The sequence below is a fragment of the Pelodiscus sinensis genome, chromosome 4 (assembly GCF_052426305.1).
Source record: "Pelodiscus sinensis isolate ZL-2025 chromosome 4, ASM5242630v1, whole genome shotgun sequence".
Lineage (NCBI taxonomy): Eukaryota > Metazoa > Chordata > Testudines > Trionychidae > Pelodiscus > Pelodiscus sinensis.
Window position 1 is genome coordinate 6,642,980 of NC_143055.1, and position 23,321 is coordinate 6,666,300.

Consider the following 23,321-nt stretch of genomic DNA (forward strand, 5'->3'; position numbering starts at 1 on the left):
AGGGCTTTCCATAACTGTAAATCTCCTGGAAAAGTTTGGAGACGGTTGTCAAGATTTTTTGAATTACACGTATCCAAAGAAACATTAGACAGCAGTCAAGATTGCAAATAGGAAATATTTAGACTCCAAGTTGAACATTCTTGAGGTAGTTTTGGAAAGATATTTTCATAAATATTTTGTTACCTAATGTTTTCTTTGGTTAATTCAGGGTCTCTTTTTGTTTAGTTCTTTCTCTCTAACAATAGAGGATTTCCATGGATTATTAATGTAGACTTTGTGCAGCTAATTATAGTTTCATTACTATACTCTTGTTTTAATGGGATAATTTCAATACATAACTGAGAAAAATTCTTGAAATATAATCAAGGGCTGAAGTGTTCTATGAGTGCAGCAATAATAATTGTATTTTTCCTTTTAGTCCTAGCAGACAGCCTTTTGTGCTATTTGGTAACCACTCAAGTAAAGAGAACCTGAACTCGGGTAACTTTAATTTTCCATCTGAGGGACACCTGGTTCGAAACACAGGCCTCGGTGGAAGTACTGCTAAGCACATGGTGAGCTTTTAAGTAACTTATTTGTTTGTTTTCCCAAGCACTGTGCTTTGGCTTTGCTAAATTTTTTCTTTTTTTGTATTACAAAAATGCTTATATTGGTAATCAGTCAAACATCAAATGTGTGAGCAGTACAAATATATATTATGGAAGGTTGAAGTAAAGCAGTTAGACTTTTAATGAAAAAGGAAGAAATAAACCCCTCTTGGAAGCCAAATTTAAACTCGTATTAGATGAAGCCTCTATTTATGCGTTGGGGCCTTATAGGGGCTAATGTGAAAGAAAACAGCTCTCTGAGAACTGTGCATAGTTGAAAATATAGGGTTTAATATTCTGACTGACTCTAGGCTGCAAATATAAATACTTTCTAAAGGTGCATATTTTAACTTCTTTTTCCAGTAATGGAAGTCTGAGTTACAATAGAATCATAAAACTCTTGGTTAATCGTTCTAAAAACATGCAGTATTAAAACTTGTAAGTTTTGAAATAACTTAATTAATTGTGCGCTTGATGTATACAAAATCATTATTTCCAAACTTGATTATTTTTAAAACAACCCGACAGATCAAACAGATCCCTGAAAAACTTTCAACTGTTAAAGATTGTTATTAAGATGAACTTTTAAAAAGTTAATTTGTTTCCATTTTCAAGTAAAAGTTGAGTTAAAAACCTATCATGAGCTCGATGGCTTGTTGCATTACCACGCAAGGGATGCATTTTGGGAAGCGACCTCAGGGATTACAGATCCTCAGGCTGGCTGGGCTGGGTGCATCAAGAAGGTAACTCGAAGCACAAGAGGAGAGGTAGTGTGCGGATTGTATTGTTTAGTTCTCTCTAGTAGCCTGTTAGGAAGATTTTGAGAGGGTCTCTGAGTCAGCTGGGTGTTGTGTTGCACAGATGCTATTGCAAAAGATGTAGAATGTAGTTTATTAAGTACAGGTAATTATGGAGCAATGGCCTGGTAATGATTTTATGACTCCATGTTGGTTAGAGCAATATTTAATGAGCCACTACTTTATGGATAAGAAAAGGATTTTCTTGGCCCGTTACACTGGTTAGGTAAAGAAGGAAAGATCATTTAATGTTTGAATGTAGGTAAACTTTGTTTTCTGTTTTCTACCCTCTCATCCTATTTCCACATGGATCATACTATTTTTCTTTCCATTTACATGGTTGGGATTCTCTTAAGATCATCTCTTGTCTTTGAGCCAGGTGTGATAGACACCACAATCTCCTGTGTCAATGAGTCTGTGGACTAAAGAAGGTGGTACACCTAATATGACATTTACTCTGCCTTGTTAAGTAATAGGATGCACTGAAAAAAGAGGTAAAAGGCATGGCTGCTTGGCAGAACTTGGGGCATATTAATGAAAAAATAATTTATATATAAACCTAAAAACACATTCTTAATTCACATGTGGATTCCAGAGCTCATCTTGTTTAAGGCCTTTATGAACCCCACCTATTAAGTCAAATATTGAAATACATTTTAGAAGGCTAAGATAACTATTTAAATACAGCTGATCCTAGCTCATGCACTTTCCGTAACATTTCAGTAGCTAGACAATTAAGTCAAATTTTAATTGACCATCTATTTATAGTTAATGTTTATACCATTTCTTATTGACTAAGACCCACTTGTATCTTATTAATACTCACAACTAGGCAGTGCAGTGTGTATCTCCAAAGGGACCTCTGGCTTGTTCAAGGACCTATTTTTTTGGAACAACTCACATTCCTTACTTGGGTAAGTCTTTCAACATTATCTCAGAGTATTTAAGGAACATGTCCTTTTGATCATTTGTAATTATTAGCAGCGGGTGTATTGCTTGTGGAGAGATGGAAAGCATATACTTCTTGATTCTCACAGCTGTAGGTACTCTGTAGTGCAGCAGCCCCTACAGGGAATCCTACCTGAGCATGACTGCCTTGACCCTCCCACTTGGACTAAAATAAGTCCAAAGTTTGGAGTTATCCAGAAGTAGGAGTTGGGACACATAGAGAAAAATAGAGTTTAACCTAAATACTTGTGGTTTGAAAATATCTTGGAAAAAGTCACTAAAGGTAGGGGAGAGGAATTCTTTTGAAGACCTGAAGATGCATGATGAAAACAGAACTGAGTGAGTCTGGTGGAGGTGTTCTGTTTCTCAAGTGCGATGCATCCCTTTGAAGTCAGTCTTAATTACTGCATTTCCAAGTCAGTATTAAATTTGGTTCATGTTGAGTGGGAGTTTAAACCCACCAAAGAAAAGCACATTTCAGCTTCAACTTAATATTACTATCTGACTCCCACCACTGCGGGGTCAAAAAATTGCTTGCCATATCCGAGGAACAAGCCATTCCTTGTTTAAATACAGGAGCATAACTGCAGTATCTCAGCGTTTAATCAGCTTATCAACTAGTTGATGGAATTTCTGGCAACTAGTTGATTAGTTCATAAGAGGGGAAACTGCAGAGCCACAGTGGGGTTCGGGTCTGATTGAGCTTCCTTTTGAAGTAGGCAAAACTACCATTGGTTTCAAGGGGCAAGATTCAAGTTCCCCAATGTTACAGTTTTCATGGAGCCTGGATATTTTGGTAATAACGGCCAAATGAATTTTTTAAATATCTTCTGGCAGCTGAAGCGTGATTTATAAAACACAATAAGCATAAAAATGATGCTTTGGGAGAGGACAAATCTTAATAAATTGTGAGTGCAGTTGTCTCAAATAAATGTTGCAAGCTACAGCAAAAGCCCTTTGATTTGGCATTCTGGGTAAATGGAGGGTGCCAGTAAATTAAAAATGCCAGTTAACTAAGAGGGAGGGATTTGGAGTGGAGGGCAGGTTCTAGGAGGACTTGGGGTCCAGGAAGGGCTCCAGATGCTGAATGGTGGCTTCTCAAATCTAGAAGCCCCCACAAGCAGCTCCCTGACCTTGAGGCTTCTGTTGGAGGTGTGGCCAGGTAACTCTGTTGCAAGCAGAGACACTGCCTCCATCTGCAGGTGCTTCCCCCTGCAGCACCCATTGGCCGCAGTTCTGGATCAAAGGGCTAGGAGCAGTGGAATCCACCTGGCCACAGCTCTGCTAGCAACAGCAGGGACAGGAAGCTGCATGCATGCACTTCTGGAGGCGAGTGCCCTCCCCATCTGGCACCGTGACACCTTATAGTACCTCAGCCCCTGCCCAACCCCCTCCTGGACCGAAACTCTCTCCAGAGTGTGCCCCGCAGCCCCTCCCATGCCCCAACCCCCTGCTGGCCCTGCATCATCTGCACTATGAAACAGACTTTCTGTGCAGACCAGAAATGTCAATTAATTGAGCTTGCTGGCTAGTGAAGTGCCAGTTACAGAGACTTTTATTGTGTTAGCAAATATTAGAAACAGTTTCATACCTATTATTATATTTCAAAATATAATGTGACATGCTTGATTTACTTCCTGGAAGAAGTTTATAATATCACTTGGACTGCATTCGTGTGTTACAAGTTAAAAGCAAATATTAAACTTTTTATTATAGACAAGTTGATAGGAAATCAAAAGCCAACAATTCAGGTTGGTAATTACCTAGCAAATTGCATCTGTTTTTTTCTTCAGAAGATGATTTTAGAGGAGAGATGAGAGAAAAGACTTTATACTGTTCTTTTGAGTCCTTTGTCTTGTGTTGTCTGAATAGTCATAACCTTTGATTGGGTAAAGAATATTATTGTAATAAAAGATTGTGTACTTGATTCCTAGCTACAAGATTCTTTTAAATAGATTTCACTAAATGCCAGTTCATTATATACCGTTACGTTTTTATCTAATTTCATCAGTTAAAAATAGCCTAGTAAAATTTTGTGAAAATGCTCTAACACCCCCCCCAACCTTCAACACAGAAATTCTAGTACTTGTGCTTAAAAAGATGATTTTAATCAAACACTTATAGCCACATGATAAATAAGTTTTCTGAGATGTATATATTAAATGTTACACAAGTATGTAACTTTCAACCAGATTAATATACCATATAGCCAGTCTTCCCTACAGAAACTTTGCCTGAAGTAGTCCAAAATCATTCAACCAACGTTATTCCAATGAGAAACAAAAGAATTAGTATTAAAACTAGTAGTCTTCATCATACAAACAATATAATTGTTGCATATACATTGCCTGTAGACTAAAAGTGTTATTAGGTGTGTTTCCTATGCTATCACAATAGAAAGGGGACACTTCACGTATCATAGGTACAGCAGCGTGGGGTGGGAGTTGGGGCTTGGAGCTAGAATGTATGTAATCATGGTAACCGATGACCTCCATACTTATCGGTTAAATGTTTAAATGATTACACTATTACATCCCTACTCTCAACTACAGGCAGTCCCCGACTTACGCGGATCCGACTTATGTCGGATCCGCACATACGAACGGGGCTTTCTCGCCCCGGAGCTCACAGGCAGCGGTCAGCCACCTCGACCTCCGGGGCGAGAAAAGCTGCTCCCGGTGCCCCTGGTCTGCTGGGGACCGTCTCCAGCAAACCAGGGGCACCGGGAGCAAAGCGGTCCCGCGCCAGAGCAAAGCCTCAGAGGCGAGGCACCCCCCTCTGCCGCTTTGCTCCCTGTGTCCCTGGTCTGCTGGGGGGGGGGCGCAGCTAGTGTGCCCCCCCCAGCAGACCAGGCTTTTCTTGTGGACCCTGGGGCAGAGCAGCTGGGGCGCTGCCGGTTGGTCCCGCAGCGCCGCTCTGGGCACTACTGGACCAACCCGGCAGCACCCCAGCTGCTCTGCCCCAGGCTTCCTGATTCAGCCGCTGCTGGTCAGTTTCAGCAGCGGCTGAATCAGGACTCCTGGGGCAGAGCAGCTGGGGTGCTGCTGGGTTGGTCCAGTAGAGCCGAGGAGCGGTGCTACTGGAGCAACCCAGCAGCACCCCAGCTGCTCTGCCCCAGACCTCCCCAAGTCAGCCGTTGCTGAAACTGACCAGCGCTGACTACAGGAAGCCCGAGGCACAGTTGCTCTGCCCCAGGCTTCCTGGAATCAGCTGCTGATCAGTTTCAGCAGCAGCTGACTTGGGGTTCTTAAGTTGAATCTGTATGTAAGTCAGAACTGGCGGTCAGTTTCAGCAGCGGCTGAATCTGGACGCCAGTTCCGACTTACATAGGGTACGTCTACACTACAGCGCTAGTTCGAACTAACTTAGTTCGAATTAGTTAATTCGAACTAAGCTAGTTCGAACTAACGCATCTAGAACTAAAAACTAGTTCGAACTAGCGTTTTGCTAGTTCGAACTAGTAAGTCCACATTGAGTGGACTCTGAACAGGGCTTAAGGATAGCCGGAAGCAGTGCCGGCAGGGCATCAGAGGAGGACTTAGAGCATGGAGATACTGTCTCAGGCTAGCCGAGGGCTGCGCTTAAAGGGTCCCGACCCCCACCCCGAACACACAGTTCTAAGGGGTGCCCCGCTTGCAAAGAAGTTCTGGCTTGGAGTGCCCTGAGTGCCCACACTGGGCACATCACAGCACTCGGCCATCAGCCCGGCTGCACTTGCCGCAGGCTGCCATCTGGGGAGAGGGAGTAATTGGGGGGCTGCAGGAGAGCTTCCACCCCCAGAAGCCCGCAGAGCCAGCCCAGTCCTCCCCATCGGGGGCTCGTACCCCATTCCTCCCTCACCTCCTTCCACTTGCCCTTCCCTATCCCCCCTTCTTATTGATGTACAAAATAAAGATAACGTTTCTTCCAACATTGACTCTGTCTTTATTGAAAAAAACTGGGGGAGACTGGGAAAAGGAGGTGGGAGAGGGGAAGAGAAAGGCTGGGAGAGGGGAGGGCAACTAACATGATCAGGGGTTGGGAACAGGTCCCAGATGAAGAGAGGCTACAGAGACTGGGACTGTTCAGCTTAGAAAAGAGGAGACGGAGGGGGGACAGGATAGAGGTCTCTCAAAGCAGGGGTTGGGTGGAGAGGGTGCATTCAGAAAAGTTCTTCCTGAGTTCCCATAAAGAAGGACTAGAGGACACCAAAGGAAAGGAATGGGTAGCAGGCTTGAAACTAGTAAGAGAAAGTTGTTGTTGACAAAGCAAATAGTTAACCTGTGGAACTCCTTGCTGCAGGAGGCTGTGAAGGCTACAACTAGAACAGAGTTTAAAGAGAAGTGAGATAAAGTGATGGAGGTTGGGTCCATGGAGTCCTATTAGCCAGAGGGTAGGAGTGGTGTCCCTGCCCAAAGTTTGTGGAAGGCTGGAGAGGGATGGCACGAGACAAATGGCTTGGTCATTGTCTTCGGTCCATCCCCTCCAGGGTCCCTAGGGTTGGCCTCTGTCGGCAGACAGGCTACTGGGCTAGATGGACCTTTGGTCTGACCCAGTACAGCCATTGTAAGCTCAGGGCTCAGTGTCGGGGGTCTCAGTGGACCCCCTTGATTTTCATGCACACCTGGTCCTGGGTGGCCAGGCTGGCAGCTCTCCTGCCCTAGACGGCCACTTTCCTGTGCCTAGTGCGGAGATCGTGGACGAGGTCCACGATGTCCGCACTAGCCCAGGAAGGTGCCCGCCTCTTGCGGTCCAGGGCAAGCTCCCGGGAGCCGCCAGCCTGGTCCCGGCAAGAGGGGGTGGGCTGGGGGGCATCGGGTGGGTGGCTCTGTGCCGTGCCAGGTGCAGGGTCTGCTAGCTGGGTGCTGGCAGGCTTGCACCTGGCACGGGCACCGTAGCCAGCCCGTGCCCCTTTAAGGGGTCCGGGGCCGGGAGGGGGGCATAGAGTTTCCCTGGTGTTGGCCAGAGTGGCCACCAGGGAAACCTGGGGAGGGCAGCCTCCCACTAGTTCGAACTAAAGGGCTACACAGCCCTTAGTTCGAACTAGCTAGTTCGAACTAGGCTTAGTCCTCGTAAAATGAGGTTTACCTAGTTCGAACTAAGCGCTCCGCTAGTTCGATTCAAATTCGAACTAGCGGAGCGCTAGTGTAGCGCATAGGAAAGTTAGTTCGAACTAACGTCCGTTAGTTCGAACTAACTTTCTAGTGTAGACATACCCCTACAGATTCAACTTAAGAACAAACCTGTCCCTATCTTGTACGTAACCCGGGGACTGCCTGTATGATTGAGACTGTTTTCATCGTTTCATACCGACTCAACAGACAATCTTAGGTAGATAAGCTTAATAAGACGCGCTATTCCTCAAAAAAGCCCTGATTGCCATTTTTGTGATCGGGTTTTTTTTGGGGAAAACAAATCCAAGCTGTCTACACTGGCCCTTTTGCGCAAAACTTTTGCGCAAAAGGAGTTTTGCCCGAACAAGAGCAGCATAGTATTTCCGCAAGAAGCACTGGTTTCTTACAGTAGGAAGTCAGTGCTTTTGCAGAAATTCAAGCGGCTAGTGTGGACAGCTGGCATGTTTTTCTGGAAAAGTGGCTGATTTAGAGAAATTGGAGAAGATCCAGAGAAGAGGAACAAAAATTATGAAAGGTCTAGAAATGAGTTTGAGGCAAGGCTGAAGGAATTGGGCTTGTTTAGTTGGGAAAAGAGAAGACTGAGAGGGGACATGATAGCGGTTTTCAAGTATCTGAAAGGAAGTTATAGGGAGTAGGGTGAAAAGTTTTTTTCCTTGGCCTCTGAGGATAGGACAAGAATCAACTGGAATAAGTTGCCTAGGGAGGTTGTGGAATCCCCATGTCTGGAGATATTGAAGAGCAGGTTAGATGGGTATCTGTCAGGGACGATCTAAGAGGTGTTTGGTCTTGCCGTTAGGGCAGGGGACTGGACTCCATGGCCTCTTGACATTCCTTCCAATTCTAGTATTCTATGATTCTATGGCGTAAGAGCATTTGTGTAGTTTAACATTTAAATGTGTTAATGATTAGCATGCATCTGTAATTAAAATGACATATATTAAATAATGTTCAAGGATCTCTTAAATCACGCATGCTTGAGACCATTAATGAAATAATGTTTTATGTGTCTTTTTTTTTATAATCCGAAATAACAGTGCTGCCATAAACGTTCGGCTTTGACCTAGTATTGATTTCATTATAGTTCAGACTTAGAAAGTAATTTCAGAGCACTTTTTTCTTGTGCAATGTTCATAGAAAGTGTGAACTGAGGATACTACTACACTGTCCTCCTTTCTTCTCTCTCCTCTAACATCCTATTTTAAAATTAGTGAAGCGCTTCAGTTCCTAACCTTCTTTGTGAGCATCGTCTAGCGCACACTCTTGCACATAGAAATAAAATGAAAGCCATTGATACGTTTGTCATGCTGCCTTTTTGCTTTCAGTACGTGTACATTGCCAGTAAAGTTAAACTTTGTGACTGAAACATTACAACTGACATTCTTGACAAACTTTCTAGTATTTTGCCAAGTCTCAGGTATACAATTGTGTATTTAATACTTTCCATGATTGATAAAAGGAAACGGCATCCCTTGGTCTTTGACCAAAGGAAGTCTTAAAAGTAATCACTGTTCACACGGATTTGGCTCTGCTCCAGTGAAGACCATATGTGTTCTGCTTTTTATTTTAATGGGAGCCAAACTGAACATGTAATCCCCAGTTCCGCAAACACTTAAGAATTAGAATAGTTCCTTTGATGTTAATAGGACTACCTATATGTGAAAAGCCAAGAATGTTTGTGTGCAGAGTTGGTTCCTTCTGACCAAGATTTTCAAACCTTGCTGCCCAATGTTAAACTCCTAATTTGCTACACACAAAGTGTCACATAATTATGTTTAGGGATTGGCCTAATATTTAAAAGTATTGATCACCTGCTGCTCCCACTGACAGCAGCGAGGCTTGTGGATCCTCGGCATGTTTGCAAAATAGGCTTCTTGTATTGAGGTTCTTCAGTATAGTCCTGTTTTTTATTCTAGCAACACCAAACTAACACGGCTACATTTCTATCTCTGTTCAGTATAGTAGTTTCTGGTAAATCAGGAGTTTAACTGTAGGCTCCCAGGTTTGAAACTTTTGCCTTTTACAGTGGTACTGCACGAACTGGTATAAGTTGTAGCTGAACATTTGTCCTGTGTGTGTGCATGTTTTAACAAAACCTGCCTATCAGAGCGAGATTCTGAACAAAATTACCAGCCAAAGTTTGTAGATCAGTTTATATATAGCAAGAGGATGGTTCTGCAAGTAAAATGTAAATACTAATTGTTTAGGGGGTTGAATTCTTTATCCTGCTTTTTAAAGTAGATAATCTTTGTATGAAATACGTTACATAACCTAATATAAGAGGATTTAAAACTAACTTGAAATATTTTATTTTCATGCAGGAAATGACAATGAGATGCATGAGAAAACTAAACAAATGTAAGCTATTGGTTTTTACTTTTCCTGCTTCCTTCCTCCTAATGATAATAGGTTCCAAACACCCATTTAGATGGGGTTTCCTGTTGACAATTACCATGCCGTTCTGTTTTGTTTAACACAGATCTGTGTACATGTAGGAGAGGCTTTGCTAACCAGGTGCTTAAATAATGACAGATCTGGATACTGATTGGTTATGGTCTCTTGCCCTAATTGTGGTTCTTCCTGGATGTGTCTTGTGTCAGTGTCTTCTGTCAGTTCTTCCTTGGTCTTCCTTTCCTTCTGTTTCCCCCTTCAAGTGTCTTAAGTGCTTGTTAATAGTATCTCCTATTCAAGTGTGGGTAAAAAAACAGATGTAGCTAGATCACATGGTAACCGTCTTTCCATTACACGAGCATCTTAACGGGTGAGGCTTACCTGTTCCGGTTAACTGCTAGGGGCTGGGGCAGCTCCCTGCCCACCCAGGGCAGGACAGATAAACAGCTCTTTTGCTTCTTCTCCCACTTGTTAACTGTAAGGCATTCTGAAGGCTGGGAATTCCTGGATAGGCCTGCACATTTTCCCATGTATGATACAGAGCTGTTAAGATACAATTGATTTAAATCTGATCTGTCAGTTATGTCAATGCGACTCTTACTATTCCCCTTCTTGGAAGGAAATTAGATCAAGCCTTTATATGGGCAGAATCTTTTATTGCAGAACCAAAATACTGGGTGGATGATAAATGTGTGCTGTAGTTGATAACTTTTTGTTCATTTTTCTTAGCTAGGCCGGTCCAATATGTTTCCAGAATCTTTGGGCATCTAGAGCTTGCTTGCATGATGGGCTGCCTAACCATGGATATTTTCTTTATTGGAGCTCTCAGGGTGAGATCACTTAAAGTTCCTCCCCCTGATCCAGTGGTAAACATCAGTTGACTCCAGTGACAATAGGGTTAAGCTAGTCTTGTGGGCTTTTAAAAGTATTTCCTTCAGGGTAAATGGGGATGGGTTTCTGTAAATCACCAAGAGGAAAGAAAACTTTGTCATCAATTGTAATCCACCTTTTCATTTCAGCTACAGTTATGTTCTAAAGCAAAGTGCATTCTCATTGGTTGTTAAAACATGCTGATTTACAAGTGTATACAGCCTTTACACACTCCTTTTTGTACAGGAGGTACATGATCGTTATATGCATTTATTTAGGCAGTTGTGTGTGTTAATATTATCAGCAGCAGGGCCAGCAGTTAAAGCGGGCCCTAGGGCAAGGTGTGTGGGCAAGTTTGCTCTGTGCCCCAGAAGGGACAGAGCCTCAGGCAGACGGGGAGGGCTGGGAGCAGCCAGCCCTTGACGCCTTCCGGATCTAGGTGCTGGGGGCCTCCCCACTTCAGAGCTCTCTGGCATGAGAGCGGCAATTCAAAGGGGGCGCGGGGCTCTAGATGCTGCCGCAGTAGCCGCAGCTAGGAGCCCTGGGCCTCTTTGAACTGCTAGGTACTGGGCAACTACCCAATTTGCTTCCCCTACCCACTACTGTTCTCTCCCATCAGTGGTCCTGGTTATCAGGTTGTTCTTCACAGGTTATTATTAGTATATTAGAAAATGGAGAGTGGTCGGTGGAGTCGTAGATGTGTATAATTTTGAGAATTGGGACCATCAGCGTTCAGATAAACTATGAAGGTGCATCCGAGTGGGCTTAGTGGCAATCCCACTGAGATGCATGCTGGTGTCTCTTGGAATCAAGTTCCATCCTGGTGCAGAGCTTTCATGACTTTGCCAGTTTCTTGCACCCAGCAGCATAGTAACTGGGTCCCCTTTATGACGGAGCCCTTACTACAGTACATGTCCCTTTGTGCCATATTTATAATGCTTGACCTCAACAGGGACGTTTATCTTCTGGTGTGTTCTCTATGCAGAAAAGCAGTGTTTAACTCCGTTTTTGATAGAGGCTCATGGATTGACCACATTTATTTTAAGTCTGATTTAAAAATCCACTTTTATAACTTAAAAAAAAATGAATTTTTATATACCTCAGTGCAAATAAAATGTCACAAAAATAAATCATTAGGCACAATATTAGAGGTTTTAAGAGGCACCCACTCTCAACAATCCAGAAATCACTTAGATGGCAAGATGTACACAATGCGTCACTTTAAAGAGAGAAGGAACGCTCTTCCTGATTTCCCATTATTTCAAGTAGAGTTTGGCTGTAGCGAGTCATGTTACATTTTGTTTTTCAGTAGGCTGTTATCGCAAATCTATGGTGCTGTGGTCGAGGCTGTTCTCGCTGGTATAGCAGGCTATACCAAAACTTCAAGTGTTACCAAGGTAATAGAAAATGCCTGTCCTGCATGTTGTAGTGGAAACTAAATTATTGGCATTGCCTTCAGAATGTTACACACATCTGGCTTTAAGGAATGCCTTCTGAATACAATTCCACCACTTCTTGTTTTCTTTTTTGGCTTGCATATAAACATCACAGTAAAGTTTATATAATATTTAATTTTGTCAAAGATGGGTTATTAGACTTCCATAGCATAAATGGTGGCTGATGCAAAGTAAAGTACTTTTAATTGGTCTGGTGGCCTCCAGCAGGATTTTCTGCAATGTCCCTTTTAATCAGTGCTGTTTCAAAGTTTTATACATCCTGAGGCAAGATGTGTGTGTTAGTAATCCTGGGCACTCTGTTGTCTGTCTCCTCTGTGGTATTGTGCCTCTGCTGCCTGGGGTATGCTTTGTGTTCAACATCTGAATACTCCTCTAGTTAATGGAAATTCTGTAAGCATAATATAATTTTCTGGGTTATTTTGTAGGCAAAAGAAACAGCCGAAGAAATTCTTTTGTCTATGCTTGATTCCTTTCATCTAACACAATTTAAAACTGCATTACGGTATGTGATTTCAGATATTAACTTTTCTGCTCATCCTGTCTTAAGTCACTTGTTTTCTTTGGGGAAAAGTCGCACTTAAAACACACTTCTCGTTCTTAGTGTTGACTACTAACTTGCAGATTTAAATCAAATGGGTAGCATAATAATTGCGTTTTTCTTCGTTTCGACATCTGCTAGCTACTGGGAAAGTTACGTTGACCTAAAAACTGAGATGAGTTTCTTTGCATGTAGTTTAGCATGTGTAAATGATGTGATTGACGCATTATCTATATTGACAGCAGCATACAGAGTACAGACACTGCATGCCCAGCTATGATGGGTTTTAAAGCCGTATAACTGGTGAGGCACAGATTAGACAAAGTAGAGCAGAGCACTCTCCCCATCTAAAGCCTAGAGCAGGGATGGGGAACCTAAGGCTCTGGGGCTGGATGCGGCCCCCGGCTTGCTTGGATCTGGCCCCCGAGGCTCAGGGCTCCTTCCCCAGCATTGGGAAGCCTATGCTGGCACTCCAGCCCTCCCCCCCCGCCAAGAGGCTGAAGTGCACAAAATCTACGAGGCTGGCCCCCCACAGGCTCTGGTGTGCGAGAGGAATGCAAGGAGTGCCTTTCTCTTTCTCAGTCGGGGACCACGTCAATAAGGGTTTGGAGTTCTTGGGATTTCCCCCTCCAACTGATTTTTCTGTGTGTCAGCAGCTCCTGACCCAAAAAAGGTTCCCCGTCCCTGGCCTAGGATGTATACAAGGCTCTCTACATGCCCAAACAGTGCCTCTCATGTCTTTGCCATTTTTAACAGCATAATGTCCTGCAATTTCTGCTGTGCTGGAGTCATTCTTCCTGACAGTGGAAAAACTCTGGGAGCAGGGAAAGTCTGACGGAGCTTTTCCCCAGTGCCTTCCCCCTGCCAGAGCCTTTCACTGCCTTGTGTAGCTACAGGTACCCTACACACCACAGCATTTATATACAAGCTTAGTCATTAGCAGATTTCTAAGAAGAAAAACATCATTTTAACTGGATGCTCTTGCTTGATTTTTATACACAGTTCCAAAATAGCTTTTCAGATTCAAGCTGTGAACAGTCATGGAAGGTCAGTATTTGTTTCTGTTCCTTATGGGGAAATAAGTAATTTTAATGCTACTCAGGAGCAAACCATGCATTTTTAGTCTTTACAAAATGCGTTATAGAAGACATTACCATCTTGAAGTTTGTAGCAGATGAGGGCAAGCACTAAATGCCTTAGCTTTTGTATATGGAAGCAACTTAATGGTTTGTTATCCTTCTGTGTGCACTTATAGTTTTATGGCATCTGAGTAGCACTTTAAAAATGAAACAGCTGTGCTGAACATCTTTATTAGCTCTGTTAATATATAGGAGCAGCAGGAGTACATTCAAAGATTTCATTTAAACTACATTTGAAGGAAGTTTTTTTTTTTTCTCAGACTTATGGCATTTTATGTTTTGCCACACTATCTAAAACCAAATTATAACGGCATTTTATACTAAAAATCCCATTGAGGGATAGAACACTTTCAGTAGACATAGTTATTTTGGGTGGGTATTGTAAAATTATCTAGTCTTTAAATATTGAATTATTATTCTGTTCTAGAATTATTCCACTGGATAATGAGGATAGCCTGTACTTAGTTAAAACTGTGAGTAGAGCTGTCCAGTTCTGTGTGATAATTTCCAACAGTGTGCATTTCTAAATGTAATTATAATCTGCCAAGGTGAACGACTATATTTAAATGTAAAGGTCTGTCTAAAAACATCACTTAAGATCTCAAAATGTACAGCAAGGGATTAGATAGACTTGTTTTGTAAGATTTTTGACTTCTAGCAAATTAACAAATCTGTGTTGTCTTGGCTAGATGGATTTTTGATGCAAGAATTGGTAGTGAGATGATTCAATTGCTTTTTGTTAGCTCCTGATGGAGTTTGGGAACCTGACCCAGTCGGGCAGGGAACCTGGGCTTGAGACCAGAGTTCTTGTCCTTGATATATTTGTGAGGTCTTGAATGACACACTTAAATTCCTTGTTGTCCTTTCCCCATATGTAAATAGTAATGACATTTATCTCTTCGAAGAGCTTTAAGGTCTGTGCATGGAACTTGTTTTATTTCGTGCTAAATATTTTAAATACTGAAGGACTCTTTAAAGGCAAGAACCAAAGGCTAGAAATAAAAGACAGACTAATGAAAATTAGAAGTGAGGCATACATTTTTAACAGTGGAAGTGACTGACCATTGAACAAATGACCAATGGAAATTGTGGCTTCTTTATCTTCAGTCTCTTCAAACTACAAAGGAATGCCTCTGGAAGATACACATTGGCTACGTCTAGACTGGCATGATTTTCTGCAAATGCTTTTAACGGAAAAGTTTTTCAGTTAAAAGCATTTTCGGAAAAGAGCGTCTAGATTGGCACGGATGCTTTTGCGCAAAAGCATTTTTTGCGGAAAAGCATCCGTGCCAATCTAGGTGTGGTTTTGCTCAAGAAAGCCCCGATGGCCATTTTCGCCATCGGGGCTTTTTTGCGCAAAACAGTTTTTAGCTGCCTACACTGGCCCTCTTGCGCAAAAGCATTTCCAGAAAAGGGCTTTTGCCCAAACGGGAACATCAAAGCATTTGTGCAAGAAGCACTGATTTCAGATAGTATAACGTCAGTGCTTTTGCGCAAAATCAGCGGCCAGTGTAGACAGCTGGCAAGTTTTTCCGCAAAAGCAGTTGCTTTTGCGGAGAAACTTGCCAGTCTAAATGCAGCCTGTGAGATGAGACTGATACAATGGTAGAAATAAACAGCTTCCTATCATATCAGTCGAAGTATTTCTATCACGTTGCAGCTCTTTAATTGATTTAGTCCTTGCTTATCTCTTGGTCCTGAAGTCTCTTCTCTGTCAGCTCTTATGGCTGTTTTTCCATATCTGCATAAATAGACCTCATGTACTAAGAGATGGGATAATATTTTACTGCATGAAACATTTAATTGTTCCTTTGCAGGTGCTGTATTTGAGAAATTGGTTATTAGAGTTAAAAGTTTGAGCTAAAGCAAGATGTTTTCTCTTGAGCCGTGATCTCATTAATTTGTTCCAGGAGAACTTATGTGAACTCTGTAAATAGAACTGAACAGTTCTTGTTAATTCCCACTGTAAACTAGCCTAGTTTCTATATTAGTGCTGGTTAGTTTATACCTGTGATTACAAATCAAGTGGCATATTTAGAAATAAGGATGGTGGGGTACCAAGACTACATTTTCAGATTAATGCTGAGTGAGAGACAATTGAGTTGTGAGGTTTGAGAGATTTGTGGCAACACTGTAGTTAGGTTTGTTAAAATCCCGGGGCTCTCTGTTCCCATTTGTTTGTGGAAAAGTAATATCTTAAGAAGCTCAAATTTAAACTGTTGTTGCTTTTACACTAACAGCATTTTTAGATAATTTATAAAAGACTCTTCTTCCCCCACCCACCCTATTCCTCTCAATTTGCTACAGGCGAATATGACAATATATGACATTCCAGATTTGCTAGGAGGAAGGGGATGCTTGGGATCTGTAGTCTTCTCGGAATCCTTTCTGACATCACAGATATTTATAAAAGAAAAAGGTAACTCTTTCAGCTGTTTCAAGCTTTTGCATGCACATTATGTGTATCGATGGGAGTTTTTTAATCAATTCATAGTCTGAAATAGGTAAAGAAAATAACTTGTTACCACTGCTATTTTGACGATTTTAGTAAGTAAAGACCTAACTATACAATTTTTGAATTGGCAAATAATCTAAGTAATCCGGTTGTATAAGGGACAAAATAACATTTGTGTCTTCTCTAAACTAATCGGAAGGATTTGTTCGCTTCTACTATAAGCTTAATAGGATTGTTAGACAAAAGAATCTCGTGCAAAATTGCCTTCTCAGTCTTTGTTCTATTGACTATTCATTTGTTTTTGTATTAAAAAATAAGACAAATAGGAGCAGCCGATTTACCTTCCTTATCCCTTTTGTTGTTGCAAATATAGTTTTTTTTTCCTACCCTGTAGTATTTACCTTGAAGTTAGAAACAAGTACATGAAAATTAAAATGAAAAGGATGCAACATTTGTTTGCTTTGTAGACAGACTTGTTTTAAAATAGGGGATAGTAGGTAACCTTCAGCCAACTTGAAACCCCACTAGATATTGTTTACAATGCCAGAGTGGAAAAACCCAAAGGTTTTGGTAATACTGTAGTCATTTGTGTTAAGAATTCCTTTTGCATAAGATAGAAAATTTGGTCAAAACATGGAGTTCTATCCAGGTAGAACTCCTTTTTTGCCGGTTCAGGAGTGTTTTTGTGTGTGTTTTGTTTCATTTTTGTTTTCTGATTCTTGGTGCATTGCTAACTCTTAAACTAATACCAATATATATTTGGAAGTGTTTGGTTTAATTTTGGTCAGGAATGCTTTTTCCTTTCCCAAAGCTGGGCTCCATTTCCTCCTGCTTCCCCCAGCCCACAAGAGGAGAGAGAAAATAAAAGCAGCATTTTTAGACCAGGAAATAATGGGAGTTAGGGAGAAAATTAATAGAAGGGTTGAGGGTGTTTGCAAAAAGGAAAAAGCAAATGAGAATACTAGAGAGAAACCAGGACGGTTAAATGTGCTTTGATGGATGTGTGATGGTACAGGTTGACACTCCCTAATCTGGATTTCCCTAGTCCGGTAACTCTCCTGGTCCGGTATTGTTGGGGTGACCCTGTGGGACCAGGAGCATTGCCCCGATTAGAACAGGTGGAGCGCGGGAGTCCCAGGCGGCAGCGGATGTGCTGGGGAGAGTCCTTCGAGGCAGCAGGGCTGCCGGGCAGAGCGCATAACTCCAGGCACTGAGCTGTTGGGGAGAGCAGCGGCAGCAGAGCTATGGGGGGGAAAAGTGGAGCCCTGGGCAGCAGCGGATGGCCAAGAGGAAATGTGGAGACCCGAGTGCATTGACCTCCCCTGGTCTGGCAAATTCCCTGGTCTGGACCATGCAGGTCTCCAGGATTCTGTACTAAAAAGGGTGGAGATTCTGTCATGTAGGGAACGTGAGTTGTGGGAATTGATATTTTATAGGTAAACTGATAGCAGCTTGAAGTTCTAGTTGTTGGAACTGAAGACCAATAGGGCAGTTCAGGTGGTTTGATGAGCTATTTAAATAGATAGCATAGCACTTATGTTTTATGGTTTATGTTGGCTTTCCTACAGATGGCAGTATTAATACAGAAACCAGCTACATCATTCTGACTGCAGCTATCCCAAGATACGTTTCTTGGCTGGTTAGTATAAAGCAACTCAAATACTTCATACCTTAAAAGTTTTGTAAATGCATTCCACCCAGAAGAAAAAATAGGTAAATGTATAAAGTATATGTGAATACTTCTTAAACTACATCTGAAAATGAGCTTATTCTGAAGGTATCTAGTCCGGCCATCATTCATACACACAAGTAACTGCTGTAAAGTTTATCCAAGCTGAGAGGTCTGTTTTTTGAGATGTGTTCTGTAACTTCCAACAGTGAATTCATTGTGTGGCATTTTATAGCACATGGCTATGTAACATGACTTATCAGTGTAGAACCTCTTCTGAAAATTGAGGGTTTGAGGCCAGATTCTGAGTGTGTGTAGCTCCTCTGAAAAGAGTGGTGCTGTGCTGATTTACATCATCGGAGTATCTGATCCCTTATCTGAGGAAGGATTTTTCTTTTATGCCACTTTGGTCTTGAAAGGCGACTACGACTGGAGCAATCCCTTGAATATCAGAATTTTTCTGAGAGCCCTTTTGTCCCTCACAGCAGCACAGAATTGGAAAGGAGCAAAGGAGGCTTTGCAAAGTACAGAATCTAGTCCTCCCTCCCCCGCCTTTAAATTTCATTAGTCACCCAGTGCTGCCACTAAAGGGAATTTGTTTCCTATGAATGTTGAGCAGCATTTTTATTATTAAAGCAAGTTTAAAATCAGATCATTAATCCACAGTGACTATAAATGGAAAATGCAATTTGGTCTTGCCTGCAGGTTGAAGATAATGAAGTGAAACTGTCTGAAAAGGCGCAGCAAATAGTGAAGGTGTGTAATGATATAGTGTTTAAACTAACTGATAATCCAAGGTAAGCTTATTTAGGCAAAGCGTAAAGGTGATGTTTTGAAGATGTCATAGTCACAGATAATATGTACTAATATAATATTTTTTCCTGTAGATAAGGAAGTTCTTTTTCTCCTATTTCTCCCTCCCCTACCTTCAAACTGCATTATATAAAATAACAGTGAATATGACAAACTCAGTTCTGGGTTTTCTTTATTACAAATAAGCAGCTAAAAACCAACACCAAAAAGAGTTCTGTTACTCAGACTGCTTGGCAATTTAAATAACATTACCCCTTGAGTTCAGTTATCAAAAATATGCACTGAAAAGACCACTACTATTATATGTATTTTTAAAAAATTTATAGCAGGCTAGATGCCTGAAATAAATAAAAATATTTAGAACATATAAAAAGTATGCATCTGGAAGCATCTACAGTACCTCGATTTTGCATCTGCGACTTAATTTGCAGATGCCAGAACCCTTCAATGGAAGTATATTCTTGTAATTTATGTTCCTATTAAACTGTATAACATGTTTTTAGTTCAATAGACTGGCCATATAACAATTAAAAGCTATTCTCTATGAATATGAAAAATAATTGAATAGGTTTCATTTTACAAAACCGTGCTGGGGAGAATTACTTTTTAAAATGATATTCCAGATCTTTGAGGTGCCATTAAATCAGGAGCAAGCAGGATGCAGCCTGCAAGCCGGATCCGACTCTCCAAGTCTTTCAGTCCAGCCTGTAGCTGCTCCGCCAAGACACTGAGGCTGGGAGCAACCTCAGAGCAATTGATCCATATACCTTTCTGCACAAGGGGGAGGGTGAAACTTTGGGCCCTGCCCACGCCTCCAAAACAATCTTGCATCTACCATTGGTGGTTCCTTCTGGCTGCCCCATACCACTTCTCAGACCCTGTAAGCCAATCCTTTCTCTTGTAGGAGGATGGTATATTTTAATGCAAAACCATCCTCTTACTGTGTAACATAAATCTAGCATGTGAAGCAGGATAAAACTTGCTCAGGTTAAGAATGAATAGTCACCATCACATTATAAAATTACTGTAAAACATTCTTTTCCTTTTTAGGAAGATGAATCCTTCCTGGGCGCTTTCCTCACAGGAGGTGATGGAGCATATATTTATTCTAGCAGTTTGCAGGCTATGCCTGAGGAAGGTGAGTGTTTTTGTTGTTTAAATATTCAAGAACTGTTCAGCCTTCTTAGTATTTACACAAAACTAGGAGGTGTGAATCATGTAGTGAACTAGGTCCTTCCTTAGAGGGGCAAGCTACACACAAGACAAATTATTGTTCTTCTACTCCATTCTTGCCTTAAGGAAATGGAGCACTTTGCCACGTGGCTTTGGAGTTTGCAAATAAGGTCTTCATCCTACAAAGTATAAAACTAAATCTAGTGCTTGTTACTCATGAGTCACTGAAGTACTCAGAAGAGCCAAAACTGCATTAGATAACCAAGATCTGGCCTTAATGGTTTTCAGTATTTGTCCCCAAACAAATTCTAGAACATAATGGAAATCGCTTATCTGGTATCCAAGTGATTTCCATTAAATTTTAGAATTCTGGGAGGAAGAGCCATCCCTCCTGGCCAGGACAACTATAGCCCCTGAACTGAGCTCAGACATGATAGATTAAAAATACAAGAGTTTAGATTCCTTTTCAAAAACAAGCCACAGTTATTGGAGTTACTCTCCAGCCAGAAGGTCTCTCTCCTCCCCGTTCCCACAGCCCAGCTGGGGCTCAAAGGGAATCCCACCCCACTCTGCCTTCTGTCCCAAAGCATCTGGAGCTTGGGGAAGTGTTTCCCATCCCCCAGGCAGCGCAGCTGGAGCTAAAACTGAAACAAACTCTCTGTCTGCTCCCCAGTGCAGCTGGAGCTGGGAGTTTGAGTTTCTCCCAGCCCAACTGGAACTGAAACAGAGGTGGAGTCTCTTCTACCTGCTTCCCCTTAAGACACCTGGCAGAGCTGAGACTTTCAGTGTCTCCCAGATCCTCCAGGCAGTTCAGCTTGGGCTAAAATAGCTTTGGATGCTCCTTTGCCTGCTGGTTGCTTCTGTAACAGGGTCTTATCCGGGCTGCCTGTGACAGCCAGGCGGGGAGTAGGATGCCCCAGACTTAGTCCCCAACCCTACCTGATCCTCATCCACTCCTGTATTCTTCCTGTCCCCCACTTTCCCCCTGCTCCCAGCACACTTCAAACATGTTCTTCTGGGTTCCAGAGTCACCTAATTAGTGGAACCACTACCATACCTATGGTTTTGCTAACTAGATGCCTGGATCTTCATTTCCTTCTGCGTGGGCACACCCTACAGAGAACTATGTGGAAAGCTTCTGTAGTACTGGTTACTGTGTGTTTGGCTCATTTCAATGCTATGAGTCTCTTGCTTAAATGAAGACTCAATTCACTCAAACTGAAATCTCAAATACTTTTTTCCAGAATTCTCTCCGTATACGAATGACTTGAATTCCAATATGTTCAGAAGTTTTTCCTACTGTTTCAGGGTTATATTTGTGGTGCTTAAAAATTCTTGGATTTTGAACTAATTGATAGGACCATGCCAATTAAAAAGACATTCTTTGCCATATTAAGAATTGGATAAAAGTGAAATTAGGGTGCTATCAAAATGGTGGTGTGAGGTAATTGGGTGACATGGATGTTTTTCTGACCCACTGAGTTTGGGTAAGGGCTAAGTCCTACTTCTTTCTGGGCTTACTTTTTTTGGTTCTAGAAGCTCTAATAGCAGATTCATAGATTCCAAGGCCAGAAGGCACCATTGTCATTATCTAGTCTGATTCTGTATAACACAGGCTATAGATTTTCCCCAAAACTAATTCCGAGGGCAGACGTTTTAGGAAAAAAAATATCCAATGGCGATTTACAATTTTGACATTGATGGAGAATCCACTGCAATCGTTGATAATTCATTCCCTTCAACCAGTGCCTTATTTTGACTTGCTTGTAGTTTTGTTGCTTGCCTTCTGGGACATGCAAGATCCTTTGAGGTTTCTGTGACTAAGAATATCATAAATGAAATATACCTTGCTTTCTTTTCTCAAACACCCAAGAAAAGACACATGTGCTTGGTTTTGTTAGCCTCAAGAGTAATGAAACTGTTCCTAAATATCCACAGTCAGACATCTGAGTAATTTACGTGCATCCGGCCACTGTATTGAACAGTGAATGCCATTGTCCCAAGGCATGAATAACTAATACTCATTTGAAGGCTAGACTGCGTGTCTCTCTTCATTGTGCTCTGCCTTTTGGCCTTAGACTTGTAATTTTTTTAGTCTCCCTATTGTATTCATCAGAGGTACTCCATATTATTGATCTTTCTGCATTGGAGTCACAAGCATAAGAGGAATGAGAGGGTATTCATAGAAAATATAAATACAAACTTCAAAGCTAGTATGATTACCTATGTAATTTAAAATATTACAAATCAAAAGGCTGTGATGTTCGAGGCAGTTCCAAGAATGTTACTTTAGCTGGCTAGTTCTACTATGAATTTACTACTTGTACTTTGATGCTTTTTTTTTTTTTTAACAATAGAATGTTGTTGATTTTGTGACTGTAAATTTGTGGTTGGTTCTCTTTCAAGATAGAAGGTATTAAGACACTGATTGTTGCATTTTACCATATTTTGGTAAATTATATGGGTCATGTATGTCATAATTAATCCTTCATCTCAATTCTCTTCCTTACCTTTGGCTGAATTTAGTCTTCCCCATACATTTTTCCCTACTCCTCTTAAACATTCTTTTACTTTCTTCCTCATTTGTGCTTTCCTGTCTAGACTGCTCTCTTCTCCCCCAGGATGAAAGGGCTAGCAGAAGTGCTGAGGGGCGCATTAGTACTTCCTGTTGTATGTTGGCTTCTGTTGTGGCTAGCAGGAGCAGTTTTGCTACTGTCAGCTGGTAGTTCTATTCCTTTTCCTTTTATTTAATAGCAGAGCTCCTTTAGGATTGTTTTTATCTAGCTGTTGTGCTTTATAAGCTGTCTCCTCTTTTTCCTTCTGCTTTCACAGGCCATCCAGGTCTTTTCTTAAGACCTTTGGTGCCTGTAGAATCAGTTGGAAAGTAGGAGGTGGAGACAGTATTGGGTGACCCATCGAGTCTTGCTGGAAAACCAGCAAGTTTAAAAAGTGCTGACCAAAATGCTAAGTTTTATGCTGCACATGAAGATGAATGAGTCTGTGAATAAAGCAAAGGAGCTGTATTTTGTAATGTTTGATAATTAATATCTACTAACAGCCAAGGTGGTGTTAAGGTTTGGTGAAAGAAAAAATAGAACCTGTTTCCTGCCTTTTATTATGCTGAAATATTAATTCTATATAGTGACACTGTCATGTCCCAAGAATATTGGGACTATTTTAAAATTTTTCCTTGAGGTATCAGATGTTGGCTCTTTTATGGAAAATAGCATGTTAATACATATTTTATTTATATTTTTCATATATATTGTGACAAACCCAAACTAGCTGGCTGTCACACGCTACTAAAGGGCAAATACACAGGGTGCTGGATAAACCGTTTCTATTCCCTGAATAAACTGTCTGCTGCCACATA

At 41.5% G+C, this 23,321-nt stretch overlaps 1 protein-coding gene across 2 annotated transcripts in view; it reads left to right on the forward strand.

Annotated features, from left to right (window-relative positions):
• DNAAF9 (dynein axonemal assembly factor 9) overlaps positions 1–23,321 on the forward strand; it is a 109,425-nt gene that overhangs the window by 38,271 nt on the left and 47,833 nt on the right. The window contains exons 10-20 of one of the 2 annotated variants that reach the window (XM_075931016.2): positions 419–554; positions 2,217–2,298; positions 9,765–9,801; positions 12,014–12,101; positions 12,587–12,663; positions 13,702–13,746; positions 14,266–14,311; positions 16,146–16,257; positions 17,862–17,932; positions 18,668–18,718; positions 19,826–19,913. In XM_075931016.2, the coding sequence (XP_075787131.2) occupies positions 419–554; positions 2,217–2,298; positions 9,765–9,801; positions 12,014–12,101; positions 12,587–12,663; positions 13,702–13,746; positions 14,266–14,311; positions 16,146–16,257; positions 17,862–17,932; positions 18,668–18,718; positions 19,826–19,913 (833 nt within the window). The remainder of the gene's footprint in view (positions 1–418; positions 555–2,216; positions 2,299–9,764; positions 9,802–12,013; positions 12,102–12,586; positions 12,664–13,701; positions 13,747–14,265; positions 14,312–16,145; positions 16,258–17,861; positions 17,933–18,667; positions 18,719–19,825; positions 19,914–23,321) is intronic. The other variant, XM_075931017.2, reaches the window with a different exon arrangement.